At 47.6% G+C, this 21,637-nt stretch overlaps 1 protein-coding gene across 8 annotated transcripts in view; it reads right to left on the bottom strand.

The window, feature by feature from the left end:
* Positions 1 to 1,497: 1,497 nt before the first annotated feature.
* Positions 1,498 to 21,637, bottom strand: part of Thrb (thyroid hormone receptor beta) — a 326,862-nt gene continuing 306,722 nt past the window's right edge. For all 8 annotated transcript variants that reach the window (XM_075988643.1, XM_075988637.1, XM_075988642.1 and 5 more), the window contains 3 exons: positions 14,784 to 14,930; positions 9,010 to 9,268; positions 1,498 to 6,199 (listed from right to left, as the gene is read on the bottom strand). In XM_075988643.1, coding sequence (XP_075844758.1) covers positions 5,958 to 6,199; positions 9,010 to 9,268; positions 14,784 to 14,930 — 648 coding nt within the window. In that variant the 3' untranslated portion in view covers positions 1,498 to 5,957. The remainder of the gene's footprint in view (positions 6,200 to 9,009; positions 9,269 to 14,783; positions 14,931 to 21,637) is intronic.

The raw sequence follows: 21,637 nt of genomic DNA, 5'->3' as shown, positions 1-21,637 counted from the left end.
GCTGAGCAGTTTTGGAAGGTAAGCAGCAAACGCCACCACAGCAGGGTTGCATTGCCCTCTCGTCAGAAAACCCAGTCTTTCTTTTCTGCTTCGGAGGGTTGGAGGTAGAAGGAAGGAATGGGACACGATTCCTAGGACAGAGCAGGTGTTCATACAACCCGGCATTGTGATGTTGGTGATGACCTGGGGTTGGGAAGCAAAAACACACAGCATATCCTTTTGAGAGGCTACTGGGACTCTCAAGCGCCAAGTGACCAACAAATGACGTTCTGTCAAAGCGCAGGGAAAACAGGTGAGTGAGCTTTCTGAAAACCAGCAAGAAGGTCACTTACCAGTGAATATCCTTCAGGGATCGCAGGCACTCCACCTAGGATGTCTTATTATCACAGAGGTCCTGTCTGGCTTTAGTGCGGGCAGGGAAACGAAACCTTGGAGTCTTTAGGGCTCAGAATACCCACGGGTAGAGTCACGCAACCCAGAGAACACCCAGGCACGTGTGTGTCTGCTGTAAGTGAGCCGCAGCTCTGTCGGACTTGGAGTGAGTAGCTCTCCACTCGCCCCCATCTGTGTGCCCTAGAAGGTCTGATTTTGTTATTCTGAAGATTTTCTTTTCTAAATGCATCTTGCCTTTCTCAAGACAGCTCATTGTGTGCAAGAAAATGAAAAGGAAGCAGTGCTAACAGCCTGAAAGACCATACCCTTCGCTAACAGCCTGAAAGACTATGTACGCCCTTCGCTTTCCTATAGTCTTCGTACCCAAAGGCCTCAAACTAAGTAATGTTCTACATGGAAGAAAAACATTTCCACTGACTTCTACATGGTGTCAGACAATATTTTCCTTGATTCCCCTGTTCTGTGGGGTAGCCCCTCTTTCAGACCCTAGGATGCTTATATCAAAGTGTCCTCTAAGGTTCCTCGCCTGGGGACAGACAGCCTAAGAGTAAAAATGTCCTGTCCTTGAGCACAGAAGGGTAAATTGCTAAAGTAAAAGCCTCTGGCCTCAAACAGAGCTGGAGAGAAATTGCTCCAGGGCATTTTCTCAAGGCTCAGAGGTGCTACTGCTTCTCTGGTGATAGAGACCTAAGCTCAGTGGGAAACATAAGCTGGAGTTCAGAGGTGAGAAGTCCAGGCTTGGGGACAAGGTTTAATCGAAAACTCTAGTTGACTGTTTTTCCTGGGTACCACGCTGTTAGCTCTATGATGTCACGTGTTCTTATCCTAAGGCACGGTCTCCACTGCTCTGGATTCCCTGTTGTGAGATCTGACCTCCTTAATGGAGCTTCCTTAGGCTTCTGCTGGACGGTTTGATGCTGTTTGTCAGTCAGTCCGTCTGTCTGTGTATCTCACCCCCGACCCACATGCTCCCCGAAGGTGAACTTGACCATCTTAGTAGATTCACCGTGTAGTCGAGATTCCTTCCCTGCCTCAGTGCTGAGGTGAGAAGAGTAGGCAGCCCTTCTATCTAAAACTATTTAAAAAAAGAGACAGGCAAATATATCCATTGTAAGCTTTTTCTTTTTTTCTTTTTTAGAATTTAAGCTTATGAGTATCTATGCCCACTATATTCATAATTACAATTTAATATCTGCATACAAAAAGCTATGTAAAAATCCATTTCCCCAAATATACAAATTTTCTTTTTGGATAGTTTAAAACATTTTGATCACAGATTCCAACAATTTTAGGCTGAAAAAAATATCACCAATCTAGCAATAGCACTTAACACTGTCTGCAAAACACAAATCTTCCACTGACTGTAAACCTCTCTATTCTGTACCATTTGTTTTTCCTGACTCTCACGGCAATGAAACGTTATGGAAAAAAGAACCGTCTTCTCTGACGAAAGCACGGAGAATGACTTCGGCTATATGATGTCAAGTGAAAGATGCCAAGGTCACAAGGAACAACCAAAGGGACTAAGTGACACAAGTCCACACGAGTGCGCTTGTGCCCTGACCCCCTCCCCATCCGTGCATTGGCTGGCCTACAGCCTCTTCCTGTGTCTCACGTTGTGCTCTCTTGAGTACTGTCCTCCTCCTCAGAGGACTCACATTTGATTGTCTTGTGCAGAAGGTGGGTCAGCTTGAGCTGTGCAACACAAAGCCACAATCAGTGTTCACCTGCACACTATTGCTCCTGAAGGCGGCATTAATTAATATGGAAACACACGAGAAATGTGTAATTTTTCATGTGCAAACATTTATACAGCACAGTAAAAATTCTGTGATAAGGCCAAACCTTTTTTCTCCCTAGCCTTTTTTTTTGTATGTGTGTGTGTGTGTTTTTAATGTCTTTTTTTTTTATTTTAAAGATTAAAGTAAAATGTTTCAATTGTAAAAAATACACACCGGGCAAATCCTTACCTGGATAATAAATATCTACATCACAGTACAATAAATTTCTTCTCTATAAAATTTAAATATGGATCAGTCTATCACTATCAAAAGAAACACTATGCTAATGTTTCCATATTATTAAAATAACAGGAAATTGTGAGCTTATTAGAGGACCTGATGCCATCGCCATTGGAAAGGGCAAAGAGATTCAACTGTCTGTCATCTCTCATTTTGAGGAGGACCTGTGGTTTGGTTCTTCACTTAAATTAAGTTCATGAAAAAGGTTTAGCCTTACAAAATGCTGGCTACATCTCAAAAACCATAAGACTGATTTCATAATTCATGACTCATGCAGCAAAAGGTCAATATGACACGGATAGGTTTGAGTTCCACAGAACGAAGATGTCTTACTGACAATGACATGCTCTGAAGAGGCCCAGCAGGTCACAAGGCCGGGCTGGGGAGGGCTGAGTGTGAGGAGATCAAGGCTTGGGCGCCAGCCCGCAGGTTAACATGAGAAGGGACCCTGCAGAGCGGAGCCAACCTCGCTCTCCCCGAGATTGCACTGGGACGGAGGTGGCACTGGGGCCACAGGCTGGGGACGCGCTGGGCTGAGGCTCCCACAGGGCGCATCACCGAGGACTGAGGCTCATCACACTAGAAGAAGCTCAGAGGCGGCACTAGGTGTTTTCAGCAGAATCAGAGGAGAAAAATTGTTCTTCTTTCTTCCAGTTTCTGGAAGTTCTGCACATTGACGCTGAAGTGCAAAGTGCACTTGAAGGGACAAACACACGTATGCACATATGTGCACACACACACATACACACACGTCTTTTGCATGTGCACAGCCTTCTCATCCATACCTATGATTTGTAAGTGAGCATCCCAGTAAGATGGGCATGTTCTCCTTGACTGGAATGTCTCCCCACAGTGGGGCAGATGCGAGGGCTCTTTCCACCACATCCACACTTGATTTGAAAGTCTGGACAAGATTAGAAGAAAAATGCTTTGTAAAAAGAAGAGAAAAAAAGTTGGGAGCCAATTCCTCAAAATCTAATTTCATAAAATGGAGTTTCCCGGAGGAGGGCGTGACTTGAATCATCTGACCGCCTGCCGTTCTTATTCCTTTGGCCAGAAGACTGAAGCTCGCATATCTTATTCAGTATGGATGTTCCGCCTTCAACGTTGCCAGGGCTGGGTCTGCCCCTTGAAGGTGAGCCTTTGCGTTCAGAGTGAGGACCATGTGCTGGGGCTGACCAGGGCTGACCAGATGGCTGAGAGCTGGGCTAGTGCTCAGTGGTCGTTAATCCCCACAGCGCCCTGAAAGACCCTGGGTCCAAAACCCTGCAGTAGTGCTGGAACCCAGGTGTCAGATGTCCTTTGGAAACCATCAGAGTCAGAAAACTTCCTTGGAAATGCTGGTGTCCCAGGACTCTGTGCCCCTGCGCCGGACTCACCTGCGGGCTCCCCCTCTCTCCTCTTGGAAGGAGAACTTGCCTCACAGCAAGCTTGTTTTTATTGTCTGGGCAGAGGTCCTCCAGAGAGTCGACAGGGAGAACAGATGTTTAATGAAGTTTGTGAGGGAGGAGGCTGGCTACAGGCTGTCTGGGAAAGCAAACCCTTGACAGATGTTTGAACAAGAATCAATGGGGCTTCTTGCTTCTATTTTAATCTCTGCACCAAGTCCACAGCACACTCGGTCTAAACACGTTAATGCTGAAGCGTGCCTTCTCCTGAGGCTATTCCCACGGACTCTGGGGACTTTCAAAGCTGCACCTTCTCTTCCAAGGCCATTCTGCCTTCCTCTGAGGCAAATTCTCATTTCAAATAAGAGCCAAATACATTCCTTAATTGTGAGTGGGCCTTGCTTTTTGTCTGATAAAGCTACATATTTGAATATAAAAGGAATAGTTCAAGGATCACTCCCTCCCCCCACTTACTGGAAAGTCATCCAACAGAGAAAGTAAGAGGGATTTTAGGGGACTGACTTATTTATGCAGTAAGAAAATCGGAACTGTAAGGTCCTAAACCGACCGGGCCGTAGAACACGACCTAGAACTCTGGTGCCCTGACGTCCAGTGAAGCCAAGAATGCTCCGAAAGCCTAAAAGAGGCAAGTGAGTGTCCTCACTCTTCACAGTGACTTTCTGTCCTTGGTTTCTAGGTAACGCTTGCTGATATGGCTTGTTTTCCCCAATATTTCCAGGATAAGGCAGTGAAAGGCAGGCAGAGGGACAGTTTATATCTGCGATGTCAGTGAAGAATGGGGTACATTCAGTTGCATGGGTACATTCTTTGCCCATCTGCAGAGAAGTTGTCATGACTTGGTCATTGGGGGTAGGCTGGACAGCAGTGGTGACGGTGTGTCGTTATGCATGGTCAGCCGTTGTTTTATGGGGACTCTTGGCCAGTGCAATGATGTATAAAGGTACAGAAGAGCTAGTGTTTAGAGAGAGTCAAGCTGTTTACCTCCACAGAATGTGGCAGGGAGGTGGGGGCTGGGGGGATATTCGTGGATAACGTAAGGAGCTTATGAATCCGAGACTGGGGAGATAGAGCATCCTCCGGTCATCGGACAGCCTACACCCATGAGGAGTGCATTTCCTTCGAAGCAGAATATTCCTGCCCTGATCTTTTTCCAGGAATTTTGTCAAAGAAGACTGGAACTTCAACACGTGTGTCTCTCCCTGATCGGAAGATCTAAGCCATAGGGAAATGTCATCAACTCAACAGACAACCTGGATAAAGACCTTGGTGAGCTGGGGAAAGAACTGGCTCAGAGACCACTAAAAAGAGACAGCACTTCGGTAAACAGGCTTGAGCTTCGTGGGAATGGCTTGTGAATCTATCCAAGCTGTGAAGACGCCTTTCTGCTCGAGGCAATACACCACTTGCACTCTGGAAACCATGCCTGAAACATTGATACAGATTCCCAAGCTCTATGGGCAGGCTGAGAAAAAGATTGTCCTTGTGGCCTCGAACCAGTAAAACACCTGCCCATCTTCAGGTCATGCTCTTGTCCAGCTTGAAGGACGTCACAAGGCTACAGAGGGCTATGGGAAGGAAAGCTGATTCCTTATGGTGTGGCTATTCCCGCACGTTCCAAGTCACACTGCTTGGAGAAGAAGGGTGCTGGAAATGGTGAGCTCCTGGTAGCATCTGCTCTTACCCTTAGACACTGAAAGCCACGCCCAGACTGAGGGGGCCGTTCCTCTGCCAGCTCCGCCCTGCAAACATCAGAACTGGATCAAGATGACTGTGGTCTTGGTTTTAAGGCTTCTTTAGTCTTCTGCAGTGCCATTTGGCTTGCTTGAGTCTGTCTGACCAGGGATGGACAGATGGGAGCTGGTGATGGCTTGGTGCTGGTGACATAATGATTGTCCCCCACCCAACCCTTCAAAGCATTCACAGTAAGGACTGGTGAACAGAATGCAACAGTTACAAAGACCCACATTCCAGAGACGATGTCATCCCAGGCTGTGCCACTGATGACCCACTGACCCCCGACGATCCCACCCAACACAAAGAAACGAGGAAACGACAACGAGAAGGGCTGAGGAGGAGGCGGGACGAAACGACACCCAGTAGCGCGGCAGGAATGACAAGAACCTGTCCAGTCCACTTAGTCCTCAAAGACTTCCAAGAACAGAGGGGGGAAGAGCTCCGTGGGGCACTCCACCTTCATGTGGAGGAAGCGGCTGGCATGGCAGGCTCCAATCATCCGCAGGTCTGTCACCTTCATCAGGAGTTTGGGCCAAAAATGTGTCACATGGTGCTTTCGGTAATTGATATAGTGTTCAAAGGCCAACAGGAAACTGTCTTGGTATTTCTCGATTCTCTCAACGCAGGCCAGTCCTGGGCGATCTGAGGGGAGGAAGAAGATGAAGATGAATTCAGAGGTGGAGGGAGGGAGCTTGCCTGATTCAATTCCAGATCTGGGGACTTCTCTGCTCCTAGGAATGAGTGAGAACACAACAGGGACTCTAGAATACCAGAGGACAAGGTGACAGTTGAATGGACAGCTCTGGTTGGGGGTGGGGTGCAGTGTTGAGATGGGTAGATCTGAAGGTGGGGTGCAGTGTTGAGATGGAAAACCTGGTGGGAGGGTGGGGTGCAATTTCCTGGCAACCACAATGTGAGCAACTTCATTGACCTCATGCTCCCTTCCATGATGTACTTCTTTACCACATGCCTGACAGCAATGGAGCCAGCCGACTGTGGGCACAGCCTCTGGGACTGTGAGCCAAGGTAAAACTTCTGTCCCTCAAATTGGTTTTACGAAGTGCTCCGTCATGGTGATATGAAAACACACACAGCTGCCATCTCTATCGGTTCCCTTCCATTACTGACTTATCCCAGAGGGAACGTCTTATTACACAGCAATAAAATCCATTTTTCATAAACAGATGATAACCATGAAAACAAATGCATGGAGGAAAACTTATCAAATAATAAAAATGTCTTTACTAAAGGCAAAGGTTCTTGTTGAAGATTTTTGTGCCCTTGAACGTTCCTTGTTAAAAGCAAGGTAGCAAGTATTGCAGGGGTGTAAAAACCAGACTAGCACCATGCTAACTCTCTCTCTCTCTCTCTCTCTCTCTCTCTCTCTCTCTCTCTCTCTCTCTCTCTCTCTGACTTATTTAGGGCATACAAGTCAGAAGAAATTACAGAAGAAATAGCTTTCTCCCTATGTAAATTAACATTATTTCAAAGGGTTTTTATACCAATAGCGACTTAGCTAAACTTTGCTTTCATTCCCTTCAAGAATACATCCTCACATAGTTCCATTTTCATTTCAGCAGTCACTGTAGAGAGAGGCCATACTCAAAGGCAGCCCATAGAGAAGCTCCACGCTTTATTTCTCCGAGTCCTCTGTATTCCCTGAAGGATCCAGGGCCAAGTGATCACTAGTTGTAGCCTGGATACCAGCTTTGCAGTTGCCCAACTGTGTGACCTTCCTCCAGTGGGGGCCAAACTTATGAAGCAACTGGGGTCCTTGCAGAATAAGTCTGGTAGCCATATTTTATATTATATATATGGGATCACATGAGGTGACACTGAATTTGCTGGATTCTTTTGGTTAAAAGAAGTCACAGGCAAGGGGGTTATAGAGGGTGAGAAGAGCAGATATTGGGAAAACGTAGTCCCCTGGAATGTCTCCAAAGTCACCAAAGGGAGTGCTGTGTGCCATTCTGTCTGTATTTGAAACTTTCCACAAAATAACTTAATATATTATCGATTTTAAAATATCTTCCATATCTAAATTTTATGTAGGAAATGAATTTCTAGGTCAGCTTTAAAATACTTCGTGAATTTCAGCTCGATAAAGAATTGTCAAGGTGTCTGTGACCCAGGTTTTGCTACTGGCCAATAAACATTTTTTTGGAGTCTACTAAACACTGGTAAGACACATCTGTGACCTCACAGTATAGTTAGACCAGAGAGCCGTCTGGGTAAGTTAAGCAGATAGTGACAGAACAAAATGACAAGCACCAGAGGAATGAAAGTAGGTTTTGAAACAAAGAGGATGGCCAGAAACAATTTTCTGTATTTCAAGACTGGCTTCCCGAATGCAGTGCGCTTTGCATTTATTTATTGTGAGGTGAATAAAAAGAGGATAGTGCCAGCTCCATCATTAACCCGCCACTGTTGGGAGCTAGAGCTCTGACAGGCAGCGGGCTTGGTTAAAAAGATGGTATCATCATGCCGACGCCGGAGGGGTGACCAGTGAGGAAGAATGTTGAGTCGGGGCTGGAGCTGGGAAGACTTGGCCAATAGGACGTGGCTGTAGTGACACCGTGGGACTTAAGTCTGGTGAGCTTTTGCTTGCATGCGCTTGAACCCCTCCCTCTTGGGACCCAGCAGCACGTAAGAAGTCTGAGCCCTCTCCCAGAGGAAAGGCTGCCAGGAGGGAGAGACTTCTGCAGCTGTGGTGGTCCACGCCTCAGCTCCAGCTCTGATCATCTTGGCTGTCTGAAGCACTCCACTTTGGATTGGCATGCCGTATGGTACGAGGCATGCGCTCCACAGGATGGTGCTGTCACTTGGAGCTCTACTTAGTATGGCTGGTAAAGTTGGAATCAGGCAGGGTAGATGACCTATCTGCCCAAAGGGGATCACTTTATATGGTTTCTCTTGCCCCCACTCCACTTTCCCTATTTGAACTGGGCACCATGCCAAAATTTCCACAGTGCTTGAGCTAATCTTCACAGTGATACAGTGAGGTAAATATTCTAATGTCAATTTTATTTAGAGACCTGCAAACTCAGGCAGCTGGATGGTTAACAATGCTAGTTGGGGCTTATAAATGTCTTGTGGGTGAGGCGGGGGTCTGAAGCTAGCTCGGTCAGAATCCAAGATGAGAGACCACACACTTCTGAAACACCACAGCTATGACTGTTTCCATAAACAGTTTCAACGAGCATTTACTAAGAGGCCAGTGTGGACTCTGTAGGGGGTGTCAGGCCAGCCAGAGCAATATAGCAATATAGTAAGACTCCAGATATCCGGCATTCAGTTCCCTGTCCATTGGCCCTCCTAGTCTCCCGCTGAAGGACAGCCGGCTAAGACTCTGTAGCTAAAGGGAGACAGACAACCCATTAAGTGATTAAATTAGCACAGACCCTGGAGGCTCCAGCTCTTTTCACATCCGCTGCGAATCTCGGTGCACTCACCTGAAGACATCAGCAGGACGGCCTGAAGCAGGGCAACTTCCGTGTCATCCAGGTTGAAAGACGACAGAGACATGCCAAGGTCAAAGATGGCATCCGACACCACCCCAAGACCCCCGTTTTTTAGCTGGCCCCGTGTCACTGCCATCTCCCCGTTCAAGGTCAGAGTCTCGCTCTCTGGGTCGTAGCGCACGGCAGCACGGAGGGACATGATCTCCATACAGCAGCCTTTGAGGAGGATGATCTGATCTTCACACGGCAGCTGAAAAGAAGCAGACGCATCAGCACCGAGCAAGAAGACAAGCTTCAGCCATGGTGTTGGCACAGCACCCGGACAGCCTCTGCGGCCAACCTACGTCTGCATTCTCTGAGTCCTTCTTCTCTACCTGAAAAAAGTCTGTACTTTTTACTGGTTTGAGACAGGGTCCCTGTGGTGTGCTGGCTGGCTTAAAATTCACTTTGCAGACTACACTGGCCTCAAACTTGTGGCAATCCTCCTGCCTCTGTCTTCTGAATGCTGAGACTACAGGTAAGTAATACTTTGCCCAGCCTTCAACTACTTTTGAAAGAAATGTGTTTGAGTGTTTTGCTTGCCCATATGTCTGGAAGTCAGATGAGCTCATTGGATCCCTTAGAACTAGAGGTAGAGACAACTGTCAGCTGGCATGTGGGTGCTGGGAACTGCACCTGGGTCCTCTGGGAGAGTAGCCAGTGGTCTTCACTGCTGAGTCATCTCTCCATCCCTGCCAACCACAATTTTTAAATAAAAAAAATGAAATTTAAGCCCTGGCAGTGCTGAAGCATGCATGGGCAGCCCATATATGGTGGTTCTGTTGAACTTGTCCATATTGGGTTTCATGGTCTAAGTTGATGAGGACGACTGACCAGGCCTCTTCCTCAAGAGGACACCAGATCTCATTACAGATGGTTGTGAGCCACCATGTGGTTGCTGGGAATTGAACTCAGGACCTCTGGAAGAGCAGACAATGCTCTTCACTGCTCAGCCATCTCGCCAGCCCCAAGCTAACTAATCTCGATAGTTTAGATTGATTTTATCACAGGTCTCCAACTGGGGTGCAGTCACTCAGTGACTGTTGGTCACCCTTTCATTTGGGAGTTTGTACTGTGTCGTTCTACAAGAAAGGGGCACTGAGCATAGTTGTGTTTTTTTTTTTTTTTTTTTTTTTTTTTTTTTTTTTTTTTTTTTTTTTACTGTTGGGTAGCTCTGTAATTGAGCAAGAGACCTGGCCAGATGCCTTCATCAACGTAGACCATGAAACCCAATTCGGGCAAGTTCAACAGAACTGCAGTGTACGGGCTGCCCACACAGGCTTCAGCATTGCCAGGGCATAGATTTCGGTTTTCATTTCAGCTCTGCAATCACCTGCTGACTCTGCTCAGGTGGTAGCTGTGCTTTCTGTTTTTTGAAGGACATTTGCTTCCAAGTGTTTCAAGAGGTACAAAACTAGAAGGCTGCAGCCAGGTGCGAGTGACCATGGCTACCCAGAGACGTAGAAGCTTTGCTCATGACACACCGGCAAATCAAGGGCAGAGGTGAAGCCAGCATTTGGGTGCTGTGGCTCCAGTGTTTTTATTCTTAGTGACAGACATCGGAGTCAATGAATGGACAAGCAAGTCTTCCTGCTCAGATTTTAGGGTCATCTAAAGTTCACTTGGTCACATGTTAATTAGAGCTTATGACAATGGGATATGAAACTTTACAACAGAACTCTGTGGGACAAAACAAGAAAAATAAAAAATTTGTTTTCTGGAGTTGGAGAGAAAGTTCAGGAAGAATTCAAAACGGAATTACTTGAAAGGGTCCAAGTAATGGTTACTACTTGGGTTTCATTCCAGGATTTACACAGTCATTTTAATAACATTTAGTAACACAGTCACAGTAATACAGTAAGGGACATTCCAGTTTCATTCACGCTTACGGAAAGCAGACACTCAGAGTGTCATATGCCAGTGTGCGGGCGGCACAGGGGCGCTTTATAGATGGGGCTGGATTTGAAGCTAGCTCTATCACAATCAAGGCCAACACACACTTTTCAATTCCTAAGCTATGACGGAATTTCCATAAACAATGAATATGGAAAATTGCACATGTCTAAGTCTTCCTTGAAACTTGTGCAGCTTCTTTTCGGAGACGGGAGCTTGTGGAAGATTAGTTGAAGATGTGCTACATTTGTTTATGCGGTGGAATATTCGTTTAACGATACAAAGATGTGTTGTGGCCTTTTGTGTTCCATTTGTTTAACTCTGTGAAGCTGTGGTATTTTGCTTGTTTAAAACACCTGATTGATCTAATAAAGAACTGAACGGCCAATAGTTGGGCAGAAGAGAGACAGGCCGGGATGTCAGGCAGAGAGAATAAGAAGAAAATAAGAAGAGGAGGAGAGAAAGAAGGAGAGGAGGGCCAGGGTCCAGCACCCAGCCACCCAGCCAGTCAATGAAGTAAGAAGGAAAGAAAGAGATCTAGAATAAAGTGAGGTAAAGGCCCAGAGACAAAAGGTTGACCGGATAATTTAAGAAAACACAAGCCAAGACAAGGCCTGGTATTCATAAGTAAGTATAAGTCTTTATTTGGGATCTGAGTGGTGGGTCTTCAAAGAGCAAAGAGTCAAATAAAAGCACAAAAACATAACAAAACAGAAAACAGCTGCGGGAACTCTTGACTAGTCCAGTTTAGGTTCCTGTGTGAAACTGAAAGCAACCCCACTGAACTGCGTGGAGGACGTGAGCAGTCCACACTCCCGTTCACTGCTCAGCTACTCACGGGACCACTTCACCTGTAAACTGCTTGTATTTCTCTACCAGAAAAAGGCGACCACGCCTGTCAATTCCATCATTGTACTCACTTAATGATTTGCTTTTGTTTAGGTCCCGATTTGTACTCCTAACTACATCCTTGGGTTCCTGATTCAAGGAGGGGTTGGGGGTGGGAGGGCTGAGCTGGGTAATAGTGAACGGGAAGATCGGCCGGAGAGGTCTGCAGGATCCTGGTGAATCTGTAAGATGCAGCACACCTCTCAGAGGCACTTGCCACAATGTCCTCGCTATGAGAATGCTCCAACCATGGCCTGACAGGCAGTCCCAGGGGCCGTCAGTCTTCCTGTCTCCTCAGAAGATCAACTGGCCAAGGGCACAAACAACACGCTCCAGCAGGGGTTCTTGAATAGCAGCTTTGCTGACAGACCTCCCAAGGTCCCGGTGTACCCCAGCCATGTTGGGGGTGTCAGCAGGATCTTGGGAGAACAGGGACCCCTTGGCACAGTTCAAATGGCAGAGGCATTAAACTGCCTCTGCCAAGAGACTGCCTGGGGTATTCGTTCCCTCTCTATGGAGCTCAGGGACCACAAAATTCATCTTCCTCTCTTGGGCTTCTGAGAGGGTTAAAGTCTAGCAGAAGCCTGGATGACCCTGAGCAAGAGCAAGGCTGCTGCTGCTGCTGCTGCTGCTGCTGCTTCTTCTTCTTCTTCTTCTTCTTCTTCTTCTTCTTCTTCTTCTTCTTCTTCTTCTTCTTCTTCTTCTTCTTCTTCTTCTTCTTCTTCTTCTTCTTCTTCCTTCTTCTCCTTCTCCTCCTCCTCCTCCCCTCCTCCTCCTCCTCCTCCTCTTCTCCTTTTCCTCCTTCTCCTCCCCCTCCTCCTCCTCTTCCTTTTCCCCTCTCCCTCTCCCTCTTCTTCTTCTTCTTCTTCTTCTTCTTCTTCTTCTTCTTCTTCTTCTTCTCTTCTTCTTCTTCTTCTTCTTCTTCTTCTTCTTCTATTTCTTCAGGAAATTTGAGATGAAAACATAACCACATTGAAAGAGATGGGATTCTGATGGTGAAGCATGTTACATTTCTCACAGGAACTTTGGAAAGGTAGGCTTGCGACAGCCCTGTATTGGAGAGTCCCAAGCAGCTTTTTACCCACGCCATTGAATGAAGTGCACATTGGCTGCTGTGGGTGGAGGTAGAGTTTTCTTCCTTTTATTCTTTATAAATTATCTCAAATATCTCTTGAGTGATTTATACAAATCTTATATTAAAAAGCTAACATTAAAATTGGAAGAATACTTGTTGTGTGTCTGGTGGGCTAGCTTGATGTGGCTGTAGCCAACACACATAAACACACACACACAGTGGCAGGGGAGAGGGAAGGAGGGAGGAAAAGATAGAGAAAGAGGAAGAGAGAGGAGAGCAAAGAACAGACAACCAACCCAATAGATGAAAAGGGCAAGGGACAGAGTGTCAGTAAGAACGAGGGGAGACAGGAGACTCCCGGTAGACAGGCACATGCTGGAAACCTTAAAGAGGTAAGAGAACTCTCTGATCCTTCAGCAGCATACTTGAGACCCACCCGTAGGAATGAGGGCTGTGAGAAGGGCAGAGTCACCAGAAAGTTCGCCGTGGCTAGTTTTCTTGTGAAAAATGGAAACGAAAGGACGAACCAATGAGAATGAGCCTACATGATGGTAGGACAGATTTTTGGAATGCCATGTGACCATCAAAGTCCTCTTGTAAAAGTATTTTTAAATGATATATTGCCATTGAGAATAATTAGGTCAGTGTCTCTCTCAGGCTTATGAAGGGGGTCGCTGTACTGTGCTCATGAGATGCACCCTTATTGTTGGGCCCATTTCTCTAATAAAATGATAAAGAGCGGTTTTGTAAGTAGAAAGCAGGTTCTTGGTGTATTAGTAGATTTTTGTATTACACACACACACACACACACACACACACACACACACACACACTCAAGCTCCTGCACTGGCTTTCCGCAATGATGGAACAGAAGTGTATGACCTAGAAGTGTAAGTCAAATAATCTCTTTCTCCTCCCTCCCCCAAAGTTTGTTTGCTTGTTTTTATTTTTTATTTTTATTTTTTTTCTAGACAGGGTTTCTCTGTAGCTTTGGAGCCTGACCAGGAACTAGCTCTTGTAGACCAGGCTGGTCTCGAACTCACAGAGATCCGCTTGCCTCTGCCTCCCGAGTGCTGGGATTAAGGAGTGTGCCATCACCGCCCGGCAGGATGACATTTTATATGTGTGGTCCTGTCTGAGCATCCCAAGTTTCCTAAGAGATAACGCTGCAAATGTCATTTTCAGGATGATGTGACTCAGGCCAGAAGACGCCAACACATAAGATTCAGATTCTTGCCCACACCCTGCGGTGCTCGGTGCTCACCTGCCGCAAGCTGGGGCTGTCAAAATGGGGTCGGCTGACGTGATGCAGGAGATGTGCTAAGGGGAGGGAGGAAGTGTCTCTGAGGGAAAGCATGGCTGTGGTGGATGAGGGCAAGGGAATGAGCTTTGAGGAAAGACGGAAGCACTACAGAGACACTGAGAGCCTTGAGCTTTGGGGGCCATTTGACCTCTGTTCTTTTGGATTAAGAATTGACTGCATGGCCATAGAAGGGGTATAGATGTAAGTTCAAGCCTTGGCAACCTACTCAGTAAGCCAATTCATTCTTGCACAAGCTCTCTCTCTCTCTCTCTCTCTCTCTCTCTCTCTCTCTCTCTCTCTCTTATATACAATGATGGCTGAAGAGAGAAGGCACAATCGGAGGATCAGCCTTTCTTTTCTTCTGACAGTCCTGGGGATAGATCCTGAGCCGTGCATACAATGCAAGTGCTCTCCCACTGAGCTGCAACCCTGCCGGCGTTCTCATTTTCCACGGACTCTGCGGTCCTACCATGAAGCTTGGCTGATTACTGTTAAACGACACCCCACACTTTTGGTAACCAATGAACTATCATGAAAAGTGGCCAGAAGGAAGAGCCATTTCCTCACCTCACAAAACATGGGCAACTTTTTGGCAAAATCCACCACTCTGGTGATTGCTGGTGTGATGATTTTTGTGAAATGGCTGAAGGCTTCCAGGTCAACCTTGCCACCTTCTGGGGCATTCACGATGGGTGCTTGTCCAATGTCTTCCGGCTGAGGAGGAGAAGTGAGAACAGTTTCAGTAAAGCTGAAGAAACCTTGGTTGATCATAGCCCCCTTACCGCAGGGAAACAAGCCCTGTCACTTCCAGTTCCCCTGGAACTTTCACATCGCTAATGCCTTTGAGCAAATGCCTTGGCTGTAGGCCGCTAGGGATAATGCTCACAGGCTTGTTGAGGGAGGAGAAGGGGCTGGGGGAGGAGAGAGGGAAGGCAGGGGGGAGGAGGGGGAGGAGGAAGGAAGTAGGGTAGGGATCTGGGTTGTGTGTTGGCACAAGGAGTCACACTCAGGCCTGGTGGTGGGAATCCAGTTTCCTGGGATGGCACATTTGGAACACCGCTATGTTCTGGGGTTGTGCTGGGAAAATGAGCGCAGTGAGGACGGTAATGGAGGGGCAGGAGGGGTGAGCCCCAACAAACTCTAGGGTTCCCGTTCTTGCTTCTGCCTCAGTGCCTGGAGCTCAGGCTCCTTTCCCTTGGGTCTCGTGGACTCCAGTTTGAGATGGTGGTCTCGGGTGACCACCGAGGGTGACTATCCCTTAGCAGACTAGGTAGGAAAACGGAATTGTATAAACCGAGCAAACCTTAGGACAGGGTGGGACATCTGTTTATGTTTGATGTCCCCAGAGTTCTTCTTTGCTGTCTGCTCGCTCAGAGGCAGTCCAAGGCTGAGCTTCTCAGCGTGGACAATAGGATGGCTGTCACATGGGGGTGTTCTCAGGTCCACCTTGGACCCAACTGTTCAGAAGTACGGTGTCAGCCTGGCCCCAGGTGACCCGTGCATGGTTGACATCCCTACATCCACAAGCCACGCAGGTCCTCAGTGTTCTGTCACTCCCTTTAGGGTATCTTGTGCTGTCCCTGTACTTTCTGTGAGGACAGCCTCTCCACTGCCCTTTCTTGTCTCTGTGACACTAATAACCACCATTTATGCAGGACATGGATACCAGCCTCTACTTCTTTATCCCACATGTCTCACAGAAGTCCGGGCCTTGGGAAAAGCCCAAAAGCAGGCAAGGGAAGCATGTCTACAACCTCTGTACACTTTCTGATGCCTAGAGACAGACGGTCTTCCCAGCGGCAGGACTCTGTGGAGGAGTTACGACAACAGTGCCCATAGCCCCGAGGCAGGACTTTGGGGCTCCAAACCTCACTGCCCTCCAGATTTCTAGGCCTTATTCCCCATCTTCGGATCCAGAGCCAGGTGGGACTGAGAACCTGCGTTTCTGCAGAGGTCAGGGGAGGTGTTGCTGCTGGTAGTCGGGGGGGCCCCCCTGAGGATGCCAGACTGTCAAAAGGCAAGTTCAGCTTGGGGCACTGCAACAGCGATCTTTCTCCTGCACCCTCTTAGTGGTCATATCTCATAGGACAGCAGCTAACCTTTACCCTCAAGGTGCCAGTATTTTAGGGGCCTTAGGGGTAGCCAGTCCCTGCAAGCCTGGGGAAGGATTGTGGAATGTGTGAGTTCACAGAAATGTGGGCAGTGCTGACCTCTTATGATCATTGTGTCTTTTCCATTGTATTGTTTTGGTGGTAGCGAAGGGATGGAATGGGGCTCTGCCATGTTTTCCTAGTGAATGGTGACATTCGGGATTAACCAGCGGCATGGCTTTTCTGAACACAGAGAGGGTAGATGGAACGATGACGTGTACAAATCCCTGTCCTACTTCGTGTCCTTGCCTGAGTTGAGGGAAAGTGTCCATCAGGCCTCTTTGGGGGGCACTTTCCCCTGCATCCTGAGAATCTTGCTGGCTTGGATAATCCCTTCTTGCCCCGATCTGGAGGCTGCTCTTGTTTCCCTGTGTTTTTCACAAGCCTGTCCTGAAGACCAGCTGCCAAAATGAGCATGGATACATGGGACCATGGTAGGGAGGTCTCAGTGAAGCACACTGATATTATATATATACACTTACACACACAAGCACATATACATACATAATACACACATATGTGTACATACATGTAGGAACATCTCAGAAACAATATATTTATTGTGTGTGTATATATATATATATATATATATATGTACTCATGCATATGATTGTGTGTGTGTGTTTGTGTGTGTGTGCATATGCACTGGTATATGTCATGTGTATATGTGGACACACAGAAGCCAGAGGTTGATGTCAGGTGTCTTCAGTTGTTTTCTAGACAACGATGATGATTATCACGAGGAATTTAAATTTAAAATTGATATTTTTATTTCATGTTTGTGGATGTTTGTCTGCATGTATATGTGCACTATGTGTGTTCCTGGTGCCTGTAGAAGCCAGAATAACATATTAATTAGAGTCCCCTGGGACTGGAGCTACAGATGATTTTAAGCCACCACACGGGTGCTGAGATCTGAGCTAGACCCTCTAAAAGAGCAGCCGGTTTTCTTAGCTGCTGAGTCATAACTCCACCCCCACATTATTTTTCGAGACAAGGTCTCTCAGTGAATGGGGAGCTCACCGATTGAGTTAGGCTGGCCAGTGAGCTCCAGGGATCTCAGCACATGGAGTTTTAGGAGTGTGTTGTAAGAAAAATAAAGTCGCAATGCTTAACCAAGGACTATAAACAGGACCGAGGCCTGATAAAACAGAGGGATGGTTACTGGGCTGGGGAAGGGGTGAGCCAGAGGGAGAAGCAACTGGTGACAGTGGTGGTTCGGGCATGCTGAGGCGGGCTGCGGTATGGGCTCGCAGTCAAACAGACAGAAGTGGAGAACTTACGAGGATGCACTGGACACAGGCTCAGAAACGCAGAGTGGTTCAGGTGTGTGTGTGGGCATTAGTTTCCGCTCAGCACTGGGGAAGTAGGAGTTACACAGCCCTCTGCCAGCTGGCTCTCTGTGTTGAGGTTTCCTTAGCATTGTTTGAGGTAAGTAGGAGATGTGGCCGGTTGGCTGGCAGGAAGCCAAGGACGTCTCAGCTTAGCCTGGCAGCTCTCTGGCACTGGCAGAGTGGGATTCGGCCAGGTGGATGAGTCTGCTCACACCGTTACAAAGCCGTGTAGAAGGACCCTGACACATTCGGGGTCTTGTGGCCTTGGATGCGACTCCAGGCTCATACTTCCTGGGATGGTGAGCGTGGTAAGGGGTGGGGAGATGCCAGGCACCACTGTATCCTTTACGGTCATCAGTTTTGCACCATTTGAGATGGTTACTAGGCAAATGAACTGTAGGTGTGTGTGTGTGTGTGTGTGTACGCGTGTGCATGTGTGTGTGTAGCATAACTTACTCAAGGTTGCCCAATTAGGAAGGATTAGACCCAGGCTCCATTGTCGGTTTCCATACAGCTAGGCTCTCCCGCCTGCTTCTGATTTGGGGTGACAGACTGTATGATCTGACCACACAGACCACAAATGGACCTATCTGACTCCCCAGTCTGTGGCCCCTCGGACACTGTAGAGCTGAGAATGTGCCATTAGGCAGTGATTCCACTGGGGGAGAAATAGGGTAGGTCCGTCCTGACTCTCTAAAGGTTACACTTCATTCTTGTCCAGAAAGCCTACCAGCTGCACCTCTTGAGGGAACTAGAGAGAAGAGTGTCACAGGGTCACCAGACAACGACCATGTACACGGCAGGCTGCAGTGGGCGTGGGTTCTGTGCCACCGAGAGGGTAGAAAGAAACCCCCCTCCTCGGCCCACTTCCGCTTTCCATGAGAGTGCCTACACTGTCGAGAACATTTCCGTAACCCCGGAGATGGAAGTAGAAGGAAGAAAAGCACAAAAACAACACAATGTGAAAGCTTTTGGATGTGGTTGGACAGCATGGTTTCAGGTTCGTGACATGACAGGGATTTTGCAGAAGTTCCTCATTTGCCAAACACTCTCATTTTCTCAGATGGAAAATGCAGATCTGAAAACCAGATCAGCCCCACCATCTCTGTGTGACTTAGTCGGAGCCTGTCCCTAGGGGACACGTGAGGAAGCAGCTCCTTTTGGGGATCAGAGACTCGTTCCTGGTAAAGGAATTGTGTGGCTCCCATGACTGCACATGGTTCTCAATCCCTCACGGCTGCCATACGAAGGCCACGAGACTCTTCACATCCTCATCCAGAACAAGGGGGGAGCATCAGCACACAAAACCAATGAAACAGTGCTCTAAATGCAAAAAGCTCACATCAGCCATGCAGGAAACGCAAGCCCTAAAATGTCCCTTCTGCCTGTGGCAAACTTTTGGTTCATGGATATGAATATTGTTCTAGTTTGTTTTCTGTGGCTGTGGTAAATACCCTCGCCAAAAGCAATGGAGTAAAGGGTTTATTTAGCTTATTCTTGTCATAGCCTCTCACTGAAGGACGCCAGGATGAGAACTCAAGCAATAGCTTGAAGGCAGGCCTACTGTTATTCCCAATGGATACGTCTTAAACGAAACAGAAGATCTTGGGCTGGTCTCTGGGACATCTGCACCCGCACACACATATCCTCACACAGATACACATGCATACACACACATATCTCCACACAGACACACATGCACACACACACACATATCCCCACACAGACACACATGCACACACACATATCTCCACACAGACACACATGCACACACACACATATCCCCACACAGACACACATGCACACACACATATCCCCACACAGACACACATGCACACACACACATATCTCCACACAGACACACATGCACACACACACATATCCCCACACAGACACACATGCACACACACATATCCCCACACAGACACACATGCACACACACATATCCCCACACAGACACACATGCACACACACACATATCCCCACACAGACACACATGCACACACACACATATCCCCACACAGACACACATGCACACACACATATCCCCACACAGACACACATGCACACACACACATATCTCCACACAGACACACATGCACACACACACATATCCCCACACAGACACACATGCACACACACACATATCTCCACACAGACACACATGCACACACACACATATCTCCACACAGACACACATGCACACACACACATATCTCCACACAGACACACATGCACACACACATATCCCCACACAGACACACATGCACACACACACATATCTCCACACAGACACACATGCACACACACACATATCTCCACACAGACACACATGCACACACACACATATCCCCACACAGACACACATGCACACACACATATCCCCACACAGACACACATGCACACACACATATCCCCACACAGACACACATGCACACACACATATCCCCACACAGACACACATGCACACACACATATCCCCACACAGACACACATGCACACACACACATCTCCACACAGACACACATGCACACACACACATATCCCCACACAGACACACATGCACACACACATATCCCCACACAGACACACATGCATACACACATATCCCCACACAGACACACATGCACACACACACATATCCCCACACAGACACACATGCACACACACACATATCCCCACACAGACACACATGCATACACACACATATCCCCACACAGACACACATGCACACACACATATCTCCACACAGACACACATGCACACACACACACATATCCCCACACAGACACACATGCACACACACATATCTCCACACAGACACACATGCACACACACACATATCCCCACACAGACACACATGCACACACACATATCCCCACACAGACACACATGCACACACACACATATCTCCACACAGACACACATGCACACACACACATATCCCCACACAGACACACATGCACACACACATATCCCCACACAGACACACATGCACACACACACATATCTCCACACAGACACACATGCACACACACACATATCTCCACACAGACACACATGCACACACACACATATCTCCACACAGACACACATGCACACACACATATCCCCACACAGACACACATGCACACACACACATATCTCCACACAGACACACATGCACACACACACATATCTCCACACAGACACACATGCATACACACACATATCCCCACACAGACACACATGCACACACACATATCCCCACACAGACACACATGCACACACACATATCCCCACACAGACACACATGCACACACACACATATCCCCACACAGACACACATGCACACACACATATCCCCACACAGACACACATGCACACACACACATCTCCACACAGACACACATGCACACACACACATATCCCCACACAGACACACATGCACACACACATATCCCCACACAGACACACATGCATACACACATATCCCCACACAGACACACATGCACACACACACATATCCCCACACAGACACACATGCACACACACATATCCCCACACAGACACACATGCACACACACATATCCCCACACAGACACACATGCATACACACATATCCCCACACAGACACACATGCATACACACACATATCCCCACACAGACACACATGCACACACACATATCCCCACACAGACACACATGCACACACACACATATCCCCACACAGACACACATGCACACACACATATCCCCACACAGACACACATGCATACACACATATCCCCACACAGACACACATGCACACACACACATATCCCCACACAGACACACATGCACACACACATATCCCCACACAGACACACATGCACACACACACATATCTCCACACAGACACACATGCACACACACACATATCCCCACACAGACACACATGCACACACACACACATCCC

The sequence above is a fragment of the Microtus pennsylvanicus genome, chromosome 10 (assembly GCF_037038515.1).
Source record: "Microtus pennsylvanicus isolate mMicPen1 chromosome 10, mMicPen1.hap1, whole genome shotgun sequence".
NCBI classification, from domain to species: domain Eukaryota; kingdom Metazoa; phylum Chordata; class Mammalia; order Rodentia; family Cricetidae; genus Microtus; species Microtus pennsylvanicus.
Note: the sequence above shows the minus strand (reverse complement) of the source record. Positions and strands in the feature narration are given on the sequence as shown.